We start from the raw sequence: 23,102 nt of genomic DNA on the forward strand, positions 1-23,102 counted from the left end.
CTGACCCTCCCCTGCTCACGCTGTCTCTCTCTCTCCCCCGAAATAAATAAAACATTAAAAAAAAAAAAAGAGTATGGTTTCTGAAGACAGTCCACTTGGTTTCAATCTGTAGTTTTCTACCTTACTAAGTTTGCTTATTAACCTTTTTGTGCCTGAGTTTGCCTGTTAGGTACTGTTAGCTCTGCCTATCTCACAAGCGTGTTGTGAGGATTAAACGTTTTAGAAGAGGGCCTAGAATAAAGTGCTGTGGAAATTTTACTATTATGCTTAAGGAATAAAATAATTGCAAAACAATTTGAACGATATTATTGGATATTCTAGGGCAGCCCTTCTCAACCTTGTCGCCACTGATATTTTGCAATGTCAGAGAACTTTTTATTGTGGACACTGTCCAATGTATAGTAGGATGTTTTTAACAGTATCTCTGGCCTACATCCACTAGATTTCATAGCATCCCCAGGCCCGGTTGTGATAAACATCACCTTCAGTTGAGAACAACTGCTTTAGTGGGATGGACATGGACACAGGAGGGTGTTTGGTTTTTTTCTTTTATACATGTTAAAGTTACACTTGGAAAAGCATGTACTACATTTGCTATTTTAAAACCAAATAAAAATTTTTAAAAAAGTAAAATATTAATAATCACTAACAGAAGACTGCAATCAAAGGTTGCTAAACCAGAATAAAAGGAAGACAGAAAATGCAATCAACACGAAAGATGTGAGAAGAGAGAAATAAATCAAAGGAAAAGGATGATGAGCAGAAAGCTTAAGATGGAAGAAATATGTTCAAATGTATCAATGATCACAATAAGTACAAATGGATTCAACTCACCTATAAAAGAGATACTATCAAACTGGATTAAAAAAAGAAAGTCCAGCTATATGCTGCTTACAAGAGATATCCTAAAACAGAAACACATAAAAGTTGAAATATAAAAGGATTTTAAAGACGTAAAAGTATTTACTAAAAGAAAGCTAGTGAAACAGTATTATAATTCAAAGTAGGCTTTAAGGCAAAATTCATAAAGATACAACGATGAGAAAATTTCATATATATATTTATATATTTAGAAAAACCAGCAGAATTACAAAAAAAGAAATCTGACAAAACCAGTTGTAGTGGAAGATTTTAACACCCTCAGTTTCAGACACTGATAGATCAAGCTGACCAAAAGTTAGTATGCACACACGTACATAGACACACACATACATACATACAAACCAGAGGAATGGCAGGAGCAAAGACTGAAAATGACAAAGCAAAATGAGCAAAATGTAAGTAACCAGCACATTTGGATAAAGGATATGGAAAATATCTTTGTACTACTTTTGTAACCTTTCTGTGTTTAAACGTGTATCAAGTTACTAAGTAAAAAACCCCACACCCAAACAAGTAGGCTGAAAATAAATTCACTATTCAAGGTGAGAAGACAGAAAAACAGCGAAAAAATCTAAGATAAAAGAAAATAACATAAAATTCAGAATTTAGTGACATAGAAAGCAAAACAAGAGAGGTTAATAAAACCAAGATATGGTTCTTACAACTAAAACATAAATTAAAAAAAAATAACATACACAAACCTCTAGTAAGAATGTTCAAGGGGAAAACAAAGTACAAATAAAACATTAACAATGAAGTGGAATGACTACTAAAGACACAATAGGGATACTGGAATATAAGACAAAAACTTGAATAATAAACTGGAAAATCTACATCAAGTAGTAAATTTTAAGACAAATTAATATTTATCAAGATTTCAGAAGAAATGACTAACCAAATAAACCAAGAACACATTGAAACAGTATTCAAAATTCTCCCCTCAAAAACAGCAACAGATTCAAATGTTGTAACACTCTTTACCAACCCTTCAGGAACAAATAATCCAACTTCTACAAAGATTTCTAAGAACAGAAGAAAGAAAGTTACTCAACTAATCTTATGTGCATAGTCTTGCTACTAATATCACCAACACTCAATAATATATTAATCAATTTAGCAGTGTATTTTAAAAGAATTACGTACCAGAGTCAAGTAGTTTATTTTGGAATATGTGGGTGATTCAATAAAAAAAAATTGATTAATGTAATTTAAAACACTTATAAGAAAAGATACCTGATCATCATATTATATGTAAGGGGGAAAAAAAACCCCTTACAGTAAGAATTAAAAATATTCATGATATAAAGTTCAAGCAAACTAGGAAGAAGTACTGCTAACCTGATAATGGCTTCCACCAAAAATTTATAGCAAATATAGTATTTACTGATGAAACTTTAAAATCACTTGCATTAAAATCAGAGAAATGATGAAGATGCCTACTATCACCCACATTATTCAAGACTGTTCTGGAGATCTCAGCCAATGCACTAAGACAATAATAATGAGAAGGATAAAAGAAAATTTGGGGGGAAAAAACATGAAATTGTCACTTGCAGAAGATAAAGTTACACCAAAAACATCCCGGAAAATCTACTAACTATGGGAACTCTTAGGAAGATTATTTGCTGTACAGAATGAAAACATACAACAAACTGAGCAATAATCAGTTAGGAAAATAATTTTTTTTAAGTTATTTATAATGAGGGTGCCTGGGTGGCTCAGTTGGTAGAGTGTCCGACTTGGACTCAGGTCATGATCTCACAGCTTTTGAGTTTGAGCCCTGCATTGGGCTCTGTGCTGACAGCTCAGAGCCTGGGGTCTGCTTCAGATTCTGTGTCTCCCTCTCTCTCTGCCCCTCCTCAAAACACGGGCATGCAAGTGCATGCGTGCACACTCTCTCTCAAAAATAAACATTTAAAAAATTGTTTTAAGTTATTTACAATAGCAGCAGAAACAATTAGGAGCTGAGATATATAAATATATATTTTATATATAAGTAGTATGTTTTGTGTGTATATATATGTATATTATATATGTATACATGTATTATGTATATAATATATACATATTACATATATATGCATTATAAAATGTTAAAGACCTAAAGAAGGACCTAAAGTTAGAAAGATCAATCATAGACATAGATGGGAAGAGTCAAAATTCTAAAGATGTCAACTGTGTCTAATTTAAGATTTAGCATAATTCCTATCAAAATTGCAATTGCAAAGAACAAGACAAAGTGGTCTTAAAAGTTTAACAAAATGAATTGCCAAGAATAGATGTGGTTGAAAGAATAAGGTGGACAGACTTGTCCTACTTATTATAAAGCTATGATGATTAAGAGCTTGATATTAATGCAAAGACAGACCAAAGGAACTGAACTGAGATCCCTAAGTTAGTCCTGCCTATCTAGAACAGTCTGGTGTAGGACAAAGGTATCGTTATAAGGAGGACTCTTCATTATCTTATGACAATAGGAAATTCCCAGTTGGGGGGAAAAAATCTCTACTTATTTACAACTAAATTCCAAATGAAACAAAGTTATTCTATTTTAACTATTGAAAAAAAAATTTAAGAAAATATCTTATTTGAAACATACAAATACTAAGGAAATTAATAAATTTGAGCACATTAAGATTCTGAAGTCTAAACTACTAAAGAGATCAGAAACAAAGTGAAAACAAGCCATAGACTGAGAAGATATGTGACTCAAGAAAACATGAGAATTCAGAATATATAAACAATCCTATAAATTTATTTTTAGAAGTGCCAAAAAAGCCCAACAGAAAAAATGTGCAAAGAATATGAATAATTCAGAGATAAAATGGCCAACAAATCAATGCAAAGTAGTTGAACCTTATTAGTCACAAAGGAAATTCAACTTTAAACTTCAGTAACTTTAGAAACATTAACACAAACTCTCAGACACTGTAGGAATGAGATAAATCAGTGCAACCACTGACAACAGTCCAATAAAGCTGAAGATAAGCAAACTCCATGACCCAGCTTTTCTATTTCCAGATAGATTCCTTTCTAAAGCAGCATTTTTCAATCTGATGGTCTCAATCCTTTAGGGGTTATAAAACCAACAATCTTTAAAATAAAATAAAACAGAATAAAAAGCATTAGAGTATATGACACAAAGCTAGTATGTAACAAATAAGGCTAGGTATTATTGATACTGTGTTAAACTAGGTTTATATGTATGTAGTATGTATGTATACACGTAAATACTGGGATAGTCTATAAAATATAATTGATGTTATGGAGTTTTAAAGGGACCACCCTAGAAAAACATTCCCACATGTACACAAGGATGTTCACTGTTGTAACAGTTTATAACAGCAAAATATCTGTGAAACATCTGAATCTTCATTGGGAAAAATCAATAAATTGTGGTATATTCATACTATGGAATAATGTGCACCTATTAAAATGAATGAAATAACTGGATCAGCATGGACACATTAAACATACAATGCCAAGTGAAAAAAGTCAAAGTTAAGCATTATCTACACAGAAATATACCATGTGATACCAAAAACGATACAGATCAAGTTCAGATTAGTTGTTACTTGATAGGTGGGAGAAGTAAAAAGGGGGCTTCAACTATATTTGGAACATTTTTATTTTTTGAAATCTGAGACCAACCTGTGGTAATGACTTATCTCCATCAGCATGCATCTTTAATTTCATCAGTGCTACCTTTGCAGCCGTTTCACTATTTTTTGCACCTTTCCGTCGTTTACTTGCTGTCTCTCCTGTCTTAGAATCTAATAAGTATAAGCATATAAGCACACAGAATTTTTACATTAAAAATTTCCAGAGTTCAATTATTAGTAGTTACGTCTTTGAAATATACAAATAACACATAATACAGCTATACAGAGACTACATTCTTTTTGTTGGTATCATACAGGACCATTATAAAAATATCGAGGTTCACCTAAGCAATCTCTACATCAGAAAACTCACTGTTACATGCTTCCCTTTCCAATTTAGGCCGATTTAATCCAAAACAGTCACTAACACTTCTGCAGAAAACTTTTAAGATATGGTCATAGAAGATTTTAATAAAAGTACTATCCCTAATTCAGAATGAAAATTCTGAACTACTATGTTGTCAGAGGGGCTAGTTTAAGCCACAGATACATTCTTCCTGGCACCTCAGATTATCAGCAGAATTCACAGGACAGCTGATAAGACTTAATGATTAGTCTTTAGAGAAAACCAACCACTGCACTGGCCTGGTGAATACCATTTCCAGCCATGATACTTCACCTGCTGATCTAAGTGGCCCAATAAAAGAACATCTGGTAGGGTACTTCATGAGATTTACAATCTTTCATTGGTCAGCCTTATGAGAGAAACATGGTCACATAAATGCCATCAAAATCTATACCAAGTCACAACCACTGGGGCCATTAAAAACACCTTCCAGGGGTGCCTAGGTGGCTCAGTTGGTTAAGGGTCCAACTTGGGCTCAGGTCATGATCTCACAATTCGTGAGTTCAAGCCCCGCGTTGGGTTCTCTGACAAGCTCAGAGCCTGGAGCCTGTTTCAGATTCTGTATCTCTCTCTGCTTCTCCCTTGCTTGCTCTGTATCTTTCTCAAAAATAAACACTTAAAAAAACAAAACAAAACAAAAAAACCACTTTCCATAACAGGCAAGCCAACATAAGCAGCAAGACTCTGTAACTAATAGATATACAGCAGTAAGGAAACAACCAAACAAGCTTTCTAGATACTTACCAATGAGGTCTTTAACAAGCTTCTGAGTGGCAGCCATACGAGGCTTAGGAATTTCCAGTTTTTCACATTCATGATCCGACTGATGACGGTGCCTGTGAGAAACAGAAAAGTGACACTAGTTCACATATTTGCACGTGACTAAAACAGACACGCATAATCTGAAGGGTCTGAGCGATCACCTCAGGCAAAAATTCTTCTCACAATAAGGACATTTTATTGGCACTAGCTCTCTCTCAGCACAGTCCTTGAATGAGCAAGGGTAAGATGTGGGCTTATCTGACTTCAGTCTCTCATTGATTACAGTCACCTGAAAATGGAAAAAGGAGAAAATGGCATTATAGATTTCATATATAAAACAAATCAACATCAACTTTGGAAGGCAACATACATAACATTTTTGCCTACACTTGTTAGAGCAACTTCATTCTCTTGCCTAACAGATTATAATAAACGTTTGTGTGATAAATGATTACTGTGCTGACTGTTCTACATTTTCATAACTTTCTTACTGTGGTGTGTTTATCTTCTAAGTCAAGTTAAAACAACTATTCAGACTCTTCATAATGGTAAAGCTCTACTTTGTACCCATCTTAAACATAGATGCCCAGTAATAATATGCTTAGGTGACCATCTTATCAACTCTCAAAGAGCAAGTCACAACTACTTTCTATGCTGACTTTACTTAAATGTATATATGAAAGAACACTTAAAATTATATTTATGATACAGAAGGTTAAAGACAGTTTCTATGATACATTCTCTATTCTGCATTTATTACTGTATTACCAGCAAATATTACATAAGAAGAGATTTTACAAGATTAAAAAAACAAAAAACAAACAAAAACCAAAAAACCAGGTCAGGCTAGTTTGAGTTTTAAATAACCATGTTTTTCAAGTTAAATGAACTTTTGCAGACTCCGTGCTGTCAGCCCAGAGCCTCACATAGGCTGGATCTCACCAACCCTCTGATTAGGAGGTGAGCCGAAATCAAGAGTCAGACGTTCAACCGCCTGAGCCACCCACGTGCCCCAAGAGAAGTTCTTAAAATCTACAAGCAAAGGGCACTCCTCTATATAAGTGGTAGTTATATCTTTTTGGGATTAATTTTTTTTTTTTTTAACGTTTACTTTGAAAGGAAGAGAGAGCACACCAGCACGAGTGAGGGAGAGGGACGGGGAGAGAGTGCACGGAAAAGCGTGCAAGAGACACACACACACACACACACACACAGAGACACAGAGAGACACACACAGAGACACAGAGAGACACACACAGACACAGAGAGACACACACAGACACAGAGAGACACACACAGAAACACACACACAGAGACAGAGAGACACACAGAGAGACAGAGAGACACACAGAGAGACAGAGAGACACAGAGAGAGAGACACACAGAGAGAGAGACACACAGAGAGAGAGACACAGAGAGAGAGAGACACAGAGAGAGAGAGACACACACAGAGAGACACACACACAGAGAGACAGAGAGGGAGAGAGACACACACACACAGAGAGACAGAGAGGGAGAGAGACACACACACAGAGACACAGAGAGAGACACAGAGACACAGAGACACAGAGAGAGACACAGAGACACAGAGAGAGACACAGAGACACAGAGAGACAGAGACAGAGAGACAGAGAGAGAGAGACAGAGAGAGACACAGAGACACAGAGACACAGAGAGAGAGAGACACAGAGACACAGAGAGAGAGACAGAGACAGAGAGACACAGAGAGAGAGACACAGAGAGAGACACAGAGAGAGAGACAGAGACAGAGAGAGACAGAGAGACAGAGAGAGAGACAGAGAGACACAGAGAGAGACACACAGAGGGATACACACAGAGAGAGACACACACAGAGAGAGACACACACAGAGAGAGACACAGAGAGAGAGACAGAGAGACAGAGAGACACAGAGACAGAGAGACACAGAGACAGAGAGACAGAGAGACAGAGAGACAGAGAGACAGAGAGAGACACACACAGAGAGAGACACACACAGAGAGACACACACAGAGAGACACACACAGAGAGACACACACACAGAGAGAGACACACACACACAGAGAGAGAGAGACACACACACACAGAGAGAGAGACAGAGAGACAGAGAGACAGAGAGACAGAGAGACACACAGAGACACACAGAGACACACAGAGACACACACAGAGAGACACACACAGAGAGACACACAGAGAGAGAGACACACAGAGAGAGAGACACACACAGAGACACACACAGAGACACACACAGAGAGACACACAGAGAGACACACAGAGAGACACACAGAGAGACAGAGAGAGAGACAGAGAGAGACACACAGAGAGAGACACACAGAGAGACACACACAGAGAGAGACACACACAGAGAGAGACACACACAGAGAGAGAGAGAGAGACACACAGAGAGAGAGAGAGAGAGACACACACAGAGAGAGAGAGAGAGACACACACACAGAGAGAGAGAGAGACACACACACAGAGAGAGAGAGACACACACAGAGAGAGCACACACATGTTAGGAAGGGACAGGCAGGTGAGGAAGAGAGAAAATCCCAGGCAGGCTCCTCCATGCTGTTAGGAGGAGATCATGAGATCATGACCTGAGCCGAAATCCAGGCAGACACTTAATTGAATGAGCACCCCAGCACCCCTTGGAGTTAACTTCTTAACTACTTTTCCAAATTTGTTCTAATGGTCTACTGGTGAAATGATTCTCATTAAGGAGATCTGACATCCAAGGAGAGACATTTGTAGAAAGCAAATATTGTAANAGAGAGACACACACAGAGAGAGAGAGACACACACAGAGAGAGAGAGACACACACAGAGAGAGAGAGACACACACAGAGAGAGAGAGAGACACACACAGAGAGAGAGAGAGACACACACAGAGAGAGCACACACACCTTAGGAAGGGACAGGCAGGTGAGGAAGAGAGAAAATCCCAGGCAGGCTCCTCCATGCTGTTAGGAGGAGATCATGAGATCATGACCTGAGCCGAAATCCAGGCAGACACTTAATTGAATGAGCACCCCAGCACCCCTTGGAGTTAACTTCTTAACTACTTTTCCAAATTTGTTCTAATGGTCTACTGGTGAAATGATTCTCATTAAGGAGATCTGACATCCAAGGAGAGACATTTGTAGAAAGCAAATATTGTAAGAAAAAAGGAAAGTACAAAGATTTACAAGCTGTATGAGAAACAGAAATATGTTTACTATATGACTACTTCTCTCCAATTAATCCTGCATAATACCAGTATGTTAATTTTTATTTTCATCCCATAAATCACCTAAACCTAAAAGGACCAGATTTGGACTGAAGCTCATTTAATCTTAATTTTCTAGAACTGAGAGAACAGATATAAAATTCCTTAGTAAAGTGCTTGGTAAATTCTGGTCAGATATAAATAGAAAGTGAAAAGTGTGGTCAAATACTTCTTTCTAAATGGAGTGAGCTCAGTTGAACTTTCTGCCTTTCTCTCTGACCAAAGGAGGTGGAGCCACTTCTTATAAACTGGAGAAAACTGCATTTAACATATGGTGGGCTCAGCTTACTCTTCAAATCTGCCCAATTCTGGATCTCCTTTGCACCCTAGCAGGCTCTACGCTAAGCTTCATCATTCAATTTATCCTTTATGAGTAATATAGAGGATATTCTGGCTTCTATTTAACAGCCTTTATTAATCTCTCAATTTGGTCAGAATTGGTGTGGGGATTTTTATTGGACTAAAGGTTTGTTCCTGGAGAGCTCAGGCTGATCGAGCCAGAACAGTCTGCAACCACAGAATCCTAACTCCAGGATCCAGGGAAAGTGAACAGAACAGTGAAGGAGAACTGGAAGGAGGAGATGACCAGGAAGTTAACTCCACTGTGTATTTATAAACATAGAGACTAAAGCTGTAAGTGGGCTAAGTAAACATAATTGAAATGTATGAGAATTCTAACAATTTGAAGTTACTAAGGAGACCAATTTTTCTTTAAAACAAATGGAGAAAAATAACAAAATGGAGTAAGAACTTCTTTATATGATCAGTTTAGTATGCCAAATTTTAACCTGTGGTACACTGACTGGTTTTAACCAGAAATCAAATTCTGGATGAAAGTATATAAAAAGAAACACGTTTTACTAGGAGAACTATTAACATACCTCAGGACAGCTATGTGACTCCCTGCTTCTGTGTTCAAGGCTTAATTAAAAAAAGAAAAGGGTTTATTTAAATGCAGTCAAATAATTAAAGATAACTGTAGTAAATTGGAGATATTTTAATGGTTAGTATCCTTAAGATTAGTTACACTACATTAGAACTCTGCATATAAGAATAAACTGAAATGATAAATTGAGAGAGAGCATCTATAGTCTTAAAAGTTTCAAAACCCAACTGTTCAACTTCAATATAAACAAATACAATTCACCACTCTAAAATACCTTTGAGTGCTTCAAATGTGCACAAATAAAAGGAATTAAAAGATTCTTTGTATTTCTTAAAGACCATAAGAAATAAATGTAAAAGGAAGTGCTCTAGTTCTAAAGAACTTAAAAATATGCATAACCTTTGTTTAATCCAAATAAATCTGAGTGATCTCCTGAAAATAATTCTTTCAGTGTTCAATTTAATCACTAAATGCCTACAACATGAAAGTGTAATTACAAATAAATCAAATTTTCCAAAATCTTTGGTTAGTTCCCAGGTTTTACTTTGCATGGAAAGGACAGGTGATATCCAGTTTAAGAAACGAATAGGCTGGGCTCTTCATTTGATTAAAATGAAGAGTAATAATACCTGGATTTTTTTCTACCATATTCTTTATATTGTGGCTATATTCTCTCCTTGCAATTAAGACACAAATATAACTTTTACATAAAAATCACACATAAATCCATTTCTGAAAGTTTAAAGTTTAGGCACATATATCCACAAGTCATCAGAGCCTATGCCTGATCTTTTTTTTTAAGTAATTACTATTATGAATGTATAACATCAATGGCTAAAGTAAACTATTTGAAATCATTCTGCTTTTGAGAAATAAACGTCCTGTTACAAACACTAAAATTACTCCCAAATGCTGCATAAAAAACTTACCAAAATACTCCTGAACAAGCATCACAAACAAATGGGAGAAAATCTAAAATTGAGGGAAAATGTTATATGCACTGGTCAGTATCGAATTTTGATTTGGTTTTCTTAAAAAGATTTTTTAAAGTACTGAACTACATCTATTGGAGAACTTTCCTTTTTGACCAATATCCTAATGTAACAAGTAGTGGTTAAACAAAAGCTATCACGACCTCAAGCACAGAGTTAACTGGATTATCAGAAGATAAAGTTACTTATAGCGTGTGAAGTCAGAAAAAAAGTTCTGGGTTGTTTTGGTTGACCAGATTTACTAGCTGTTGTTTCTGAGTACTGTATATTGCAGAAATCCTGCATTTGAAGTGAAAATCCTAGGTTTCAATTCCGATTCACAGTTTATTAATCTCGCAGTGCTACAAACTGTTTAACAACCGAGTTTGTGGGGGGCGGGCAGAGGATGGCAGAGCGGGGAGGGATTCTGAGCTCACCTCCTCCCATCGACAAACCAAGATATAATAGCTACATCTGAAGACGGTAGAGCAGACCTTCCACACTTACTCCTACAGAGGGAGGCCAGACTAGAAGGGTGGAGGGGTGGAGACACAGTCAGGAACCATATATGGGAAGGACACCCCAAGCACAGAAGAGCCCACGCCATGCACCCCAGCCACTGGGGATGGGAGGCCCCATAACACTGGCTTTGAAAACCAGGGAGGCTAAACTTGGCAAGCTTTTCAAAGCAGCGGGGCTTAACTCTAGGTACTTCAGAAATCTCCAAGAGCTGGAGGCAATAGTAAACGGAGTCCTGACCCTTGAAGAGCCAGCATGGTAAAGAACTGCTGGAGACCAGCACAGAGGCAGTATGAAAACCTCCTGGGGTTTTCATGAAGACAAGTCACTTACTAATCTCAGAATGTGCACTAGAGAGACACGGATCTTCAGGAGACCCTCCAAGAACCAGAGTGCTAGAAGGCACCATTTCTCTTCTCCTCCCCCAGGCCAGAGAGCTGGACACTTGGAGAAACGAGCACTAACTACCAACCACCTTGCCAGCACCATGTGTCTGCCCATGTATTCACCTGCGTTTCCACCGCATCCAACCTGCTCCCCTCAGCAGACTCCCTCCAAAGCGGCTCCTCTCCTGTCACACTACTCCCCAAGCAGGGACCAGTGCCACTCCAAAGCGACTCCTGCCCTGGGGAGAGTTGGAGATAATCCCACACGCCAGCCTGCCCAAAGTTCTGGCAACTTCTAGCAGGCCACATGGGGGGAAAGCCCTGCCATTCACTGGGACCACAGAGGCTGACTGCAGACACCTAGTCTGATTGCTGGTCCACTCACCTACAGGCCCACCAAGGTCTCTCAACAGTACAGGAGCCAGACTCTGCCCAGTAGCAGGCAAAGCAGGTCACTGCAGCCAAAAGGAATGATGGCAAATGAGGCTCAGGCAGCACAACAGCGAGCACACAGCCCCTGGAGAAGACATCTCTGGAGCAGCCAGTTCTAGTGAGCAGGGGGCATTGTGCTACAAGGCACCACAGAACCTCCTCTACAGAAGTACACTAACTTACACCACCAAGATACACAGCAGATCTCCCAAATACAAACAAACACAGACAGTTACATAATATGAGGAGACAGAAATAGGTGCCAAATGAAGGAACAGGTCAAAGTCACAGAAAAGAGCTAAAAGAAACGGAGATAAGCAACATGCCTGATAAAGCACATATTAATGGCCTTAAGAATGGATGAAATCGAGGAGAACTTCAACACAGAGATAGAAAATGTAAAACAGAGCCAGTCAGAGATGAAGAATTCAATAACTGAAATAAACACACTAGAGAACAAGAGATTAGGAAAGGCAGAGGAACAGATCAGCAATCTGGAAGACAGGATAATAAAAAGCAACCAAGCTGGAGAGCAAAAAGAAAAAATAATAAAAAGTGAGAATAGGATTATGAAACTCAGCAACATTATCAAGCATACTAGTATTCACATTATAGGGAGCCCAAAAGAAGAGAGAGGGGGGGCAGATAAATTACTTGAAATAACAGCTGAAACCTTCCCAAATCTGAGGAAGCAAACAGACATCCTTATCTAAGAAGTGAGAGGACCTGTAAGGTGAACCCAGGGAGATCCATGCCAATTATAATTAACATGGCAAAAAGTAATGGTTATAATTTTAAAAGCAGCAAGAAAAAAGAAAACAGGCATATATATGTGTGTGTGTGTATGTATATATGTATATATATGTGTGTATATATGTGTGTGTGTGTATGTATATATATATGTGTGTGTGTGTGTGTGTATGTATATATGTATATATATATATGTGTATATATATGTGTGTGTGTATGTATATATATGTGTGTGTGTGTGTGTGTATGTATGTATATATATATATATATATATGGAAAACTCCATAAGGCTACCAGCTGACTGTTAAGCAAAAACTTTTTAGGTTAGAAGGGAGTGGCATGATATACTCAAAGTACTAAAAGGGAAAAAAAACCCTGCAACCAAAAATACTCTACCAAGCAACATTATCACTCAGAATAGGAGGAGAGATAAAGATTCCCAGAAAAACAAAAGTTAAAGGAGTTCATCCCCACTAAACCAGCCCTACACAAGATGAAGGGAACTCTGAGTGGAAAGAAAAGGCCTTAAGTGGAAATAAGAAACTTATGAAAGGCAGTTATTCCACTGGTAAAAGGAAACATATAATAAAGGTAGTAGATATATCACTTATAAAACCAGCATGGGGGTTAAAAGGCAGTAAAATGAAGGAGATCTACAAAAATGAGTCCTAATGTTATGTAAAACATGATATATACATAAAACAAAGGGGGAGGTGTAAAATGTAGTTTTTTAAGAATATGTTCAAGTTTAAGCAACCATCACCTTAATATAAATTGCTATATGCAAAAGATGTTATATATGAGCCTCACAGTAACCACAAATCAAAAACCTAGAAGAGATACACAAATAAAGAGAAAGGAATCCAAGCATAACACGAAAGCCATCAAAAAGCCACATAAAGCCATCAAACCACAAGAAAAGAGAGTAAGAAAAGAACATGAGCACTACAAAACAACCATAAAACAAAATGGCAATAACTACATACCTATCAATAATTACTTTAAATATAAATGGACTAAATGCTCCAATCAAAGGACACGGGGCAACTGAATGGATTAAAAAACAAGACCCATCTATGTGCTACCTACAAGGGACTCACTTCAGACCTAAAGACACACAAACAGACTGAAAGTGAAGGACTGGAAAAACATACCATGCAAATGGAAGCCAAAAAAAAGGCCAAAGTAGAAGTATTTACATCACATAAAAAAAGACTTCAAAACAAAAACACCGTAACAAGAGCTAGAGAAGGGTACTACATAATGACAAAAACAATCCAATAAGATATAACAATTGTAAATAGCAATGTACCCAAAGAAACACTCAAATACATAAAACAATTACTGACAGACACAAAGGGAGAAATTGACAGCAATATAATAATAGTGGGGCACGTTAACAACCCACTTGCATCAATGGATAGATCATCCAAACAGATAATCATTATGGAAACAGGGATTCTGAATGAAACATTAGACCAGATGGACTTAACAGACATATACAGAATATTCCATCCAAAAACAACAGAATACATTCTCTATGATAGATCACATATTAAGCCACAAAATCCTGAAGGGACTATGGGGAAATGTGTTCAAAGGTATTTCAGAAATTCGATACATTGATACTGCCATACTTAGTCCTGAATTGTTTCCTTCCCTTCCCTGAATAAAGCTCTTCCTCTACCTCAGAAGTGGCAAAATGAAGGTATGATACTGTGAGCATGTTTCATGCCAAGAAAGTATGTATTCATTTGTCAACAAGTAACCGAAGCATAAAATACTGTAACTCTTAGGTCTTTTTGAAATTGGAAAAATTGTACATGCTTGCTATTTTGAGACTTTGGGTGATGAAATAAAAACTAAATGCAAACCAAGAGGACCCAGAGGGAAGAGTTAAGATTAAGAGAATTTCCTGACACCATCCTTCTATCCAACTAGAAGCTAAACAAAATTTAGGACACTCACTTAATACCCACTATATCTTAACCCCTCTCTACTAATCTAAAAGAGCTAAACCCTGGTCTCATTTCATATATATTTATACTGTGATATCTGAAGTTGGTAGATACCATGGACTTGGTAATCACGTATACCAGAGATAAACATAACTTACCGTCAAAACCCAATTGGCTACGCTTCTCTATCTAAAGATGTGCAAGGAAATCTAAGTTTCTTGAATAGCTGGCCGTGAAAGCCAGTAGTAAAAGACACATACAGAGTGCTGTAAGTAACAAGAACCTAGCAAGGATTGTGCCCTTTTACCCACTGCAGATATCACTAACCCGTTGTAGCATTCCCACGATATCTGGGCTAAACTTCAGGAATACGCCTTTCACCAGGTACCTACTACCAATAACTGAAGCTGCAATGAGAGATAAAACCTATTTGCCACCCTCGGTAGTAGCAGCCAACAGTGACAGCACACATTTAGGGTGAAACTCAGGCACCAAAGACTGAGCATTCTATCTGGCTCTAATACTTCAGGAACTTGCCCGCTCCAGATGCAAGACAATTCTAGGGCGTGTGCCACACTGCCACTGACTATTAGAGACCATCACCTTATTAATGCTCCAAAATGCAGATTATCCTGAAAACTTTTCTATGGAAAAGTCCGTATTTGATACCCTCCTATGTAGTTCCAGCACCAGAACTGAGGTCAGTAAATGCTGAGTCGGTAATATTCAAAGAATGACAGAACTGAGGGAGCATGGGGATTGTCCCAGCAGAAGTCTGAGGAGGAGAATCTGATCAAAGCCTAGGGCGTTCTCACTAAAAGCTGCGAAGACCAGGTGAAAGACTGACCTTGCTCAACTCCTTCATCTGACAGATAAGTAACAGATAAAAAGTTTGGGGGAGAGAGGGGTCTTGCCCAAGGTCGCAGAGGCAGGATCACAGGGGAACACAGGTCTCCACGCTCCCAGACCTAAGTGTCAGAAAGGAGTGGGAGTGACGCAACTTCTTGGCAAAGCACGCTCGAAAACCAAAGTGAACACTGCAAGACAGGTTTCCAGAAATTGCACAGTTCCCTTCCAAAGAGGCCGCAAGACTCTGCCAAAGGCCCAGGGACAACAAAAAATACCAACACATCTCACTGCCGACCCAGGAGGGACGTACTCGCCCTGTCTCCTCAGACACCACGCCGCCGCACCACTTCCCCTCTCCCGCCACCACTCCCCGGGGAGGCTCACTACGCGGGGTACACGACTACCACGCCTAGAGCTAAGCACAGCTAGATCACCTCGCTGCCGGCAGTGCTCCACCTGGCAGTGCTGCCCTATATCCAATTCCGCCATAGCTCGGCGCCGCAAGAGGCGGGGTTACGACGGACGCGCGCAGCGCCTCCTGGGAGGGTGGCCGACCTCGGGGCGGAGCCTGCAGGGGGCGGAGCCTGCAGCGGGCGGGGTTGGTACATTCACCGGAAACACTCAAGCTGTTGTGAGTGCCTGGAGTTGCGAGTGTATTTGCACTCCAGGCGCCTAGTGAGGCGGCGCAGAGAAAGGGGAATTTCTGTCTTTTTCCTGGGCAGAAGTCTTGGAGCCCAGTCCTTACGGATATTCCCATCCCAATTGCTTTTCTAAAAGACTGCGTGCAAAATTCCCTCTATGCAGCAACCCTAATCGGGCACGACCTCACAAGGATGTCTTTTTAAAATCAATGCAACTCAGGAAACCAGCACAGTGAGAGGCACAAGTGTTTGCAATAATCAAAAGGAAAGGAGGACACTGGTTATTTAGTTCTGTATTCATTAACACCAGTGGATACAAACTATATGCCTCTTGCAAGGGAGTCATTATGCTTTTTTAAATTTTTTATAGTTTTTATTTTTGAGAGACAGAGACAGAGAGACAGATGGACAGACAGCATGAATGGGGGAGGGGCAGAGAGAGAGGGAGACACAGAATCCGAAACAGGCTCCAGGCTCTGAGCTGTCAGCACAGAGCATGAACCGGGAGATCTGCCCTGAGCCGAAGTTGGACGCTTAACCAAGTGAGCCACCCAGGTGCCCCTCATTAGGCTTTTTAAAGTTTTTTTTTTTCCCCCAACTTTTTTTCTTCCTCCCCATAAGTCTGTAGTCCTTGAGGTCCCAAGTGTTTACTAAACTGCATGGAGTCCCTCAGTTTAGAGAGTCTGGTCTCACAACTCCCTCAAGAAAGCTTGTGATTCCACTGGGATGAAGGGGAGTTTCAGACTTGATGAGCCACTTCAAAGGTACCAAGAAGTAGAGGTTCTTCTAGGTGGAGTACAAATGGATGCCATTCCACTGATGTGACACCAGACACAACTCAGAGGATGAATGACTCAGTAGGATGAGTGACAATCAAAAATGTACTCATGACAGGAACTAGAAAAGTATTCAATGCCTTGTATATAACTGGGTATATCCAAATCAATATTCATTAAGGAAGGGGAAAGGGTGAGAATGGGAAACAGTTATTACTTCAAGATTTGCTCTTGAATAAATCTGTTTAAGACCTTCATCTCAGACTTGTTTGTGTCTCTGGAGACTTCAGATTTTATAGCTGGAAGCAACCTAAGAGATCATTTATACCAGTGTCTTTTTCTGTGGTTAAGATGAGGAAATAAATTTATATCACTTAAATTATTTGCTCAGGGACACCTAGGTGGCTCAGTTGATTAAGCATCCAACTCTTGATTTTAGCTCAGGGCATGATCTCATGATTCGTGGAACTGAGCCCCGAGTTGGGCTCTACACTGACAGTGTGGCATATGCATGGAATTTTCTCTCTCCCCCTGTGTCCTTCCCCCACTCATATGGTCTGTCTCTCTCTCTCAAAATGACCATTTAAAAATAAATAAACGATTTTCCCAAATTAGCGGAAATGCCAGGACTAAAACTTAAGAATCCGTGACTTCCGGTATTCTTGAATTTAAGAATCCGTGACTTACCTGATTTTGTAGGTTTCTTTTAGCTGCTTGGGGCAATCAATAGCAGATTTCCTAGAATGTTACTAAGTGTTTAGAATGTTCTAGATTGGACTGAAAATATTTACCATCAAAAAATTAAGATATTATTTTTTTCAATTCACTTACACTGGAAGTATAGGGAGCTTTAGATGATTAGACTAACCAAGACTGCAGTTGCTAGCTTTTTCATCGCTGGTCTCTGCAGATTTCTTCTCTAGGTGCTACTTCAATGTGTCGGTTTCCCCTTAATTTTGTGTGCAGTCAATTTATCAGTTTACATCCTCCTACAAGTGAAATTCTCCTGGTTCCAAATGACTCCCATAACCATATTCTTTATCCTGATAACATTTTCCCCAAACTGAAAGTCTCTACTTCAGTCTGTTGGTATATTCACTTCATGTNTAAAATACTTACCATCAAAAAATTAAGATATTATTTTTTTCAATTCACTTACACTGGAAGTATAGGGAGCTTTAGATGATTAGACTAACCAAGACTGCAGTTGCTAGCTTTTTCATCGCTGGTCTCTGCAGATTTCTTCTCTAGGTGCTACTTCAATGTGTCGGTTTCCCCTTAATTTTGTGTGCAGTCAATTTATCAGTTTACATCCTCCTACAAGTGAAATTCTCCTGGTTCCAAATGACTCCCATAACCATATTCTTTATCCTGATAACATTTTCCCCAAACTGAAAGTCTCTACTTCAGTCTGTTGGTATATTCACTTCATGTCCTCTGTCAAATATAACTTAAGCCCAAATGGGATGCTTTCTTAACGTATCATCCCCTCTCTAAACAAAGAGAGTCTATCACATTAGAAACATTGGATTGGTTCTTCACCACTCCTTTCTTTCATGGAAGTAGCCATTAAGCTCTATCAATTATGCCTCAGAAATGTGTCAAATCTGTACGCTTCAATTTCTCAGGTTATTCCTCCCAAACAACTCCCTTGCATACCTAAGATGCTCTGATGGTTCTCCATTATTCACAAGATTAACTTAACAAGGAATCTCTAGCCTCAGCAATAACTACATCCCCTCAAGCGCCCTACTTCCTTAAATGTATCTTCTGGTTCTTTCACAGGTTCATACTTTTCACACATGCCTTTCCTTCTCCCTTGAATGTTCTCTATACCAGGGTTTTCCAAACTTTGAAAATAAGGATCAGGTGGGTACTTGTTAGTTAACACAGTTGCCCATACCCCTCCCTGGATCTAATTTAGAAGGTCTGGAATGGGTCCTGGGAAGCTAGATCTTTAAGTGCCCTCACGTTCATTCTTATTGGATCAGTTTAAAACACAGGTTTCTCTTCTACTCCACCTTCAGAATATTCTTCTGTTATCCTTTCAACTGGGAAAGCTGAGTGCAGGGGCAAAATTAAGTCCTTCAGGATATCAGGCACATGCTGATCACTACATGCTCTTCTTACTAGCACTAACCAGGCAGTATTATAATTAACCTGACCAAAAAAACTGTCAGTGGCTATGACCATTAGCTACAACATAAAATCTGCACCCAAGTCAATTTAACAAACCCATTCTAGATTTGATACAAAATTGAGTGGGACATGGTCTCTGGCCTCAAGGAGCTTACAAAGTCTAGGAAGGAGTATCTCTGCTTGGCACTTAAGATCTTTCCAGTATTTGTCCAACCTACCTTTCTGGTTACCACTCAAAGGCCTTTCCACAGGCTGTGCTCACCATAGCCTCAGATCCTTTCCAGGTGTTGTTCCTGCTACTTGGAATGCTCCTTCCCTCTCCATCTGGTTTCTGGTTTTCTTTATCAGTCACCTCAAGTATCTTTTCCTAGGAAATTCTTCTTTGTTCTCCTGACTAGGACACATCCTGCTGTTATGACATTCACTTTGTCTTCTTCAAAGCATTTGTCCCAGACTTGGTTTTGTGTTTGTGTGATTATTTGACTAATGGTGGTCTCCCCCCTCCAAGCCTCCATGAGGACAGGGGCCCGATTTTGTGCTTATATAGATGTTCACTGTAGAACTCTGTTAACCTGTCTCCGTGTCTATACACTTGGAGGTTTGTCTGGAGATTTGTTCTATCTCTGAAGAAGTTTATCTTACATAGTCTGCATCTAGCCTTTGAACACTGGAAGTTCAAACTTTAACAGTTATAACAGCTAAAATTCTCTGATTATTTTATTACGTACCAGGCAGTTAAATGAATCACTTAATCTTCATGAAAACACTTTAAGACATGGTGCCCGGGTGGCTCAATCAGTTAAGCTTAAGCGTTTGACTCTGGATTTCAGCTCAGGTCATGATCTCATACGGTTAGTAACCCCATGGTGAGTTCCCAGCTGATAGGACAGAGCCTCATGGGCTTCTTTCTCTGCCCTTCCTCCATGCATGCACACGCACTTTCTCTTTCAAAATAAACATTTTAAAAAAGCCACTTTAACATCGATATTATTGTTCCCTTTTCATAGAATGGCCTATAAAAATTACTCAACTCCTGCCTCCTTGTCCCCAGTATCGGAAACTGCTCTCTCTCTTCATCTCCTCACTGACTTCTTAACTAGTTGTACTTCCCAGCTATCTTCCTGGTGAATGTCATGAACTAATCTCTTCACATGGAATTCTTTCTCCTTTCCCCAAATTTACCTAGCTATCTCCTCCTCACCTTTTAACTCTCAAAAAAGGCTTTTAGGACCTGCCCCCTGGTTTCCTGCTGTTACTGTGACAAGTTACCACTAAGTAGCTTTAAACACCATAAATTTTCTTACTGTACTGGAGGTCAGAAGTCATAAAACCAATGTGTTGGCATGGCTGCGTTCCTTCTGAAGGTTCAAAGGGAGAATCCAACTCCTTGTCTTTTCAGCTTCTGAAAACTACCTGTGTTCCTTGGCCCAGGACAACAACCCCTTCCTCCGTCTTCAAGGACAGCAACATGACATCCTCAAATCCCTCTTTGCCTATCCTTCTCCGTGCTTTCCCCCTTCCACCAAGCTCCTTCTCTTGCTCTGACCCATCTGCCTTCCTTTTTAAGGGGGCTTCTGGGTACAGTGAGCCCACCTGGATATTTCAGGCTACTCTCCCCATCTCAAGAGCCTTAACTCAATCACACCTGCAAAATCCCTTTTGCCGTATAAGGAAACAGTTCTAGGTTTCAGGGATTAGAATGTTGGACAACTTGGGCGGATCATTATTTTAACTATTCCAATATATGTTCCCATATTTCCCAGAACTGACACATGGTAAGGCCTCAAAAAATATCTAACTACTGAATCAGAGAATGAACAAATCAACATTGACAGACAGCCCCTCCAAAAGCATTCTTGATTGTAATCAGCATTAATAGGGGCACCTGGGTGGCTCAGTTGGTTAAGCCTCTGACTTCGGCTCCGGTCGGGAGGTTCATTGAGTTCAAGGCCGGCGTTGGGCTCTGTGCTGACAGCTCAGAGCCGGGACCCTGCTTCCAATTCTGTCTCCCTCTTTGTTCCTCACCTGCTCATACTCTGTCTCCCTGTCTCTCTCAGAAATAAAGAATAAAAATTTTTTAAAAATGTATTTTAAAAATCAGCTTTAATAAAAACGGAATCTTCACAACAAAGAACATCAACATAATAGCTTGTCTCACTCTGCCTGACAGGCCAAAAAACACCTGGAATATTGTGCTTGGTTCTATACTTCACGTGTGAAAGAGGCAAATTGGGGCATATTTAAAGGAAAGCAACAGGATGGAGAAGAATGAGAAACAGTATTATGTGAAAGAGCACTTACAATGTTTGGGACTTAATCAGCAGAATTGAGGAAAGGTGTGAAGGAAAGAGAATCCACACACACACACACACACACACACACACACCACCATCACCACTATTATCATAACAGCCAGTGTGCACCTGTGGGGGTGCAATGCATGTGTGTGTTTTGGAAAGCCACCTTTTTAAGCAACAGTTTGTCCCAGAAGGAGACTTTGTAAGGTTTTCATAAATAATGACGCTTTAGGGGATAATTTAGTTGTGCTGATAAACATACACAAAATTATTTTGAAATGACTTAAATTACGTTTTGGTACAAATTGGATATTCACATGTTATTAATTAACTGTAAGGTTTTTGGTTGTTTACATCCATGAAACTTTATTTTTCCTCCAAAACAAGTCCAGACTCCCAAGCCTGCCCCAGCAGCATCTTTGCCCCTCAGACTTAGGTGGGGAATCATTTCTTTTTAATGTTTATTTTTGAGAGAGAGAGAGAGAGAGAGTATGTGTGTGTGTGTGTGTGTGTGTGTGTGTGTGTGTGTGAGCAGGCAAGGGACAGGGAGAGAAGGAGACACAGAATCTGAACCAGGCTCCAGGCTCAGAGCTGTCAGCACAGAGCCCGACACGGGGCTCAAACTCAGAACTGTGAGATCATGACCTGAGCTGAAGTTGAACACGTAACTGACTGAGCCACCCAGGCGCCCTGAGAATCATTTCTTAATGGACACCTGTACCCCCCAGGCAGAGCTAGTGGGGAAGGGAAGGGCCCTTCTATGTTGGCTTGCAGGGTGCTAACTCTATGATTATTTTGATGTGTAATAACAGCTACTATTAACTTTACTCTTTGAAATTCTCACCAACAAAAAGGAAACAAATATTTTAGAATACGAATTAGTTACTAGAGAGTATATTTTTAAAATATGAGAGTGTGATTACCTCCTTTTCAAATGCTAGGTGCAATATCTGTCCAAAGTTTTTCCATTGCCCCAATTAATATGGCCAGAAGTTTTGTGAGAGCCTTTGCATACTGGTCTCAGAGATTTAAATCTTCATAGTATAGCTTATCTTCTGTATCAGAATGATGATAACACTGATTACTGCATCTAGAGAATGTGCTTCCCAATATTTTCATATTTTATGCCACTATTTGAATATTTTATCACTTATATTTCTTCATTCATTTATTCAGCAAATAATAATATAGAGTCTTTGATGTGCCAGGATCTGTTCTAGGAATGGGGAATACACTGGTAAACAAAACAAATAAAGATCCCTACTCTCATGGGGAGCATTCTAGTGGGTAGGGACATAGAAAACAAGCAGAACAACAAAATCAAAACAGCATATGATAGACAGTGGTAAGTGCTATGGAGAAAAATAAAGCCAGGAAAATGGATAGGATTTCTGTAGTAGGAGGATGAGAGGAGAGGCCTGCAATTTTAAATCAGGTGGAGTGAGAAAGCCATAACTGAAGCCCTACAGAACGCAAAGGAGTGAACAGCATGGATGTCTGGGACAGGTTTCTGGGCAGAAGAGTGGTGCACAGGCTCTGAAGGGAAAGTGCGCCTGGTTAACTTCCAGCCAGAGTGAGGA

At 39.4% G+C, this 23,102-nt stretch overlaps 1 protein-coding gene across 2 annotated transcripts in view; it reads right to left on the minus strand.

Moving 5' to 3' along the window:
• The window catches only part of ZFAND1 (zinc finger AN1-type containing 1), a 23,375-nt gene extending 7,200 nt beyond the window's left edge, over nt 1-16,175 (minus strand). Inside the window, exons 1-6 of one of the 2 annotated variants that reach the window (XM_077774476.1) lie at nt 16,104-16,175; nt 10,734-10,776; nt 9,800-9,839; nt 5,814-5,941; nt 5,635-5,726; nt 4,534-4,655 (exon numbers count right to left, since the gene is read on the minus strand). In XM_077774476.1, coding sequence (XP_077630602.1) covers nt 4,534-4,655; nt 5,635-5,726; nt 5,814-5,941; nt 9,800-9,839; nt 10,734-10,776; nt 16,104-16,158 — 480 coding nt within the window. In that variant the 5' untranslated portion in view covers nt 16,159-16,175. Of the gene's footprint in view, nt 1-4,533; nt 4,656-5,634; nt 5,727-5,813; nt 5,942-9,799; nt 9,840-10,733; nt 10,777-11,803; nt 11,915-16,103 lie in introns of both variants that reach the window. The other variant, XM_077774483.1, reaches the window with a different exon arrangement.
• Nucleotides 16,176-23,102: the final 6,927 nt, after the last annotated feature.

Source organism: Crocuta crocuta, unplaced genomic scaffold, assembly GCF_008692635.1.
Source record: "Crocuta crocuta isolate KB4526 unplaced genomic scaffold, BGI_CrCroc_1.0 scaffold81, whole genome shotgun sequence".
In the NCBI taxonomy this organism is placed as follows: domain Eukaryota; kingdom Metazoa; phylum Chordata; class Mammalia; order Carnivora; family Hyaenidae; genus Crocuta; species Crocuta crocuta.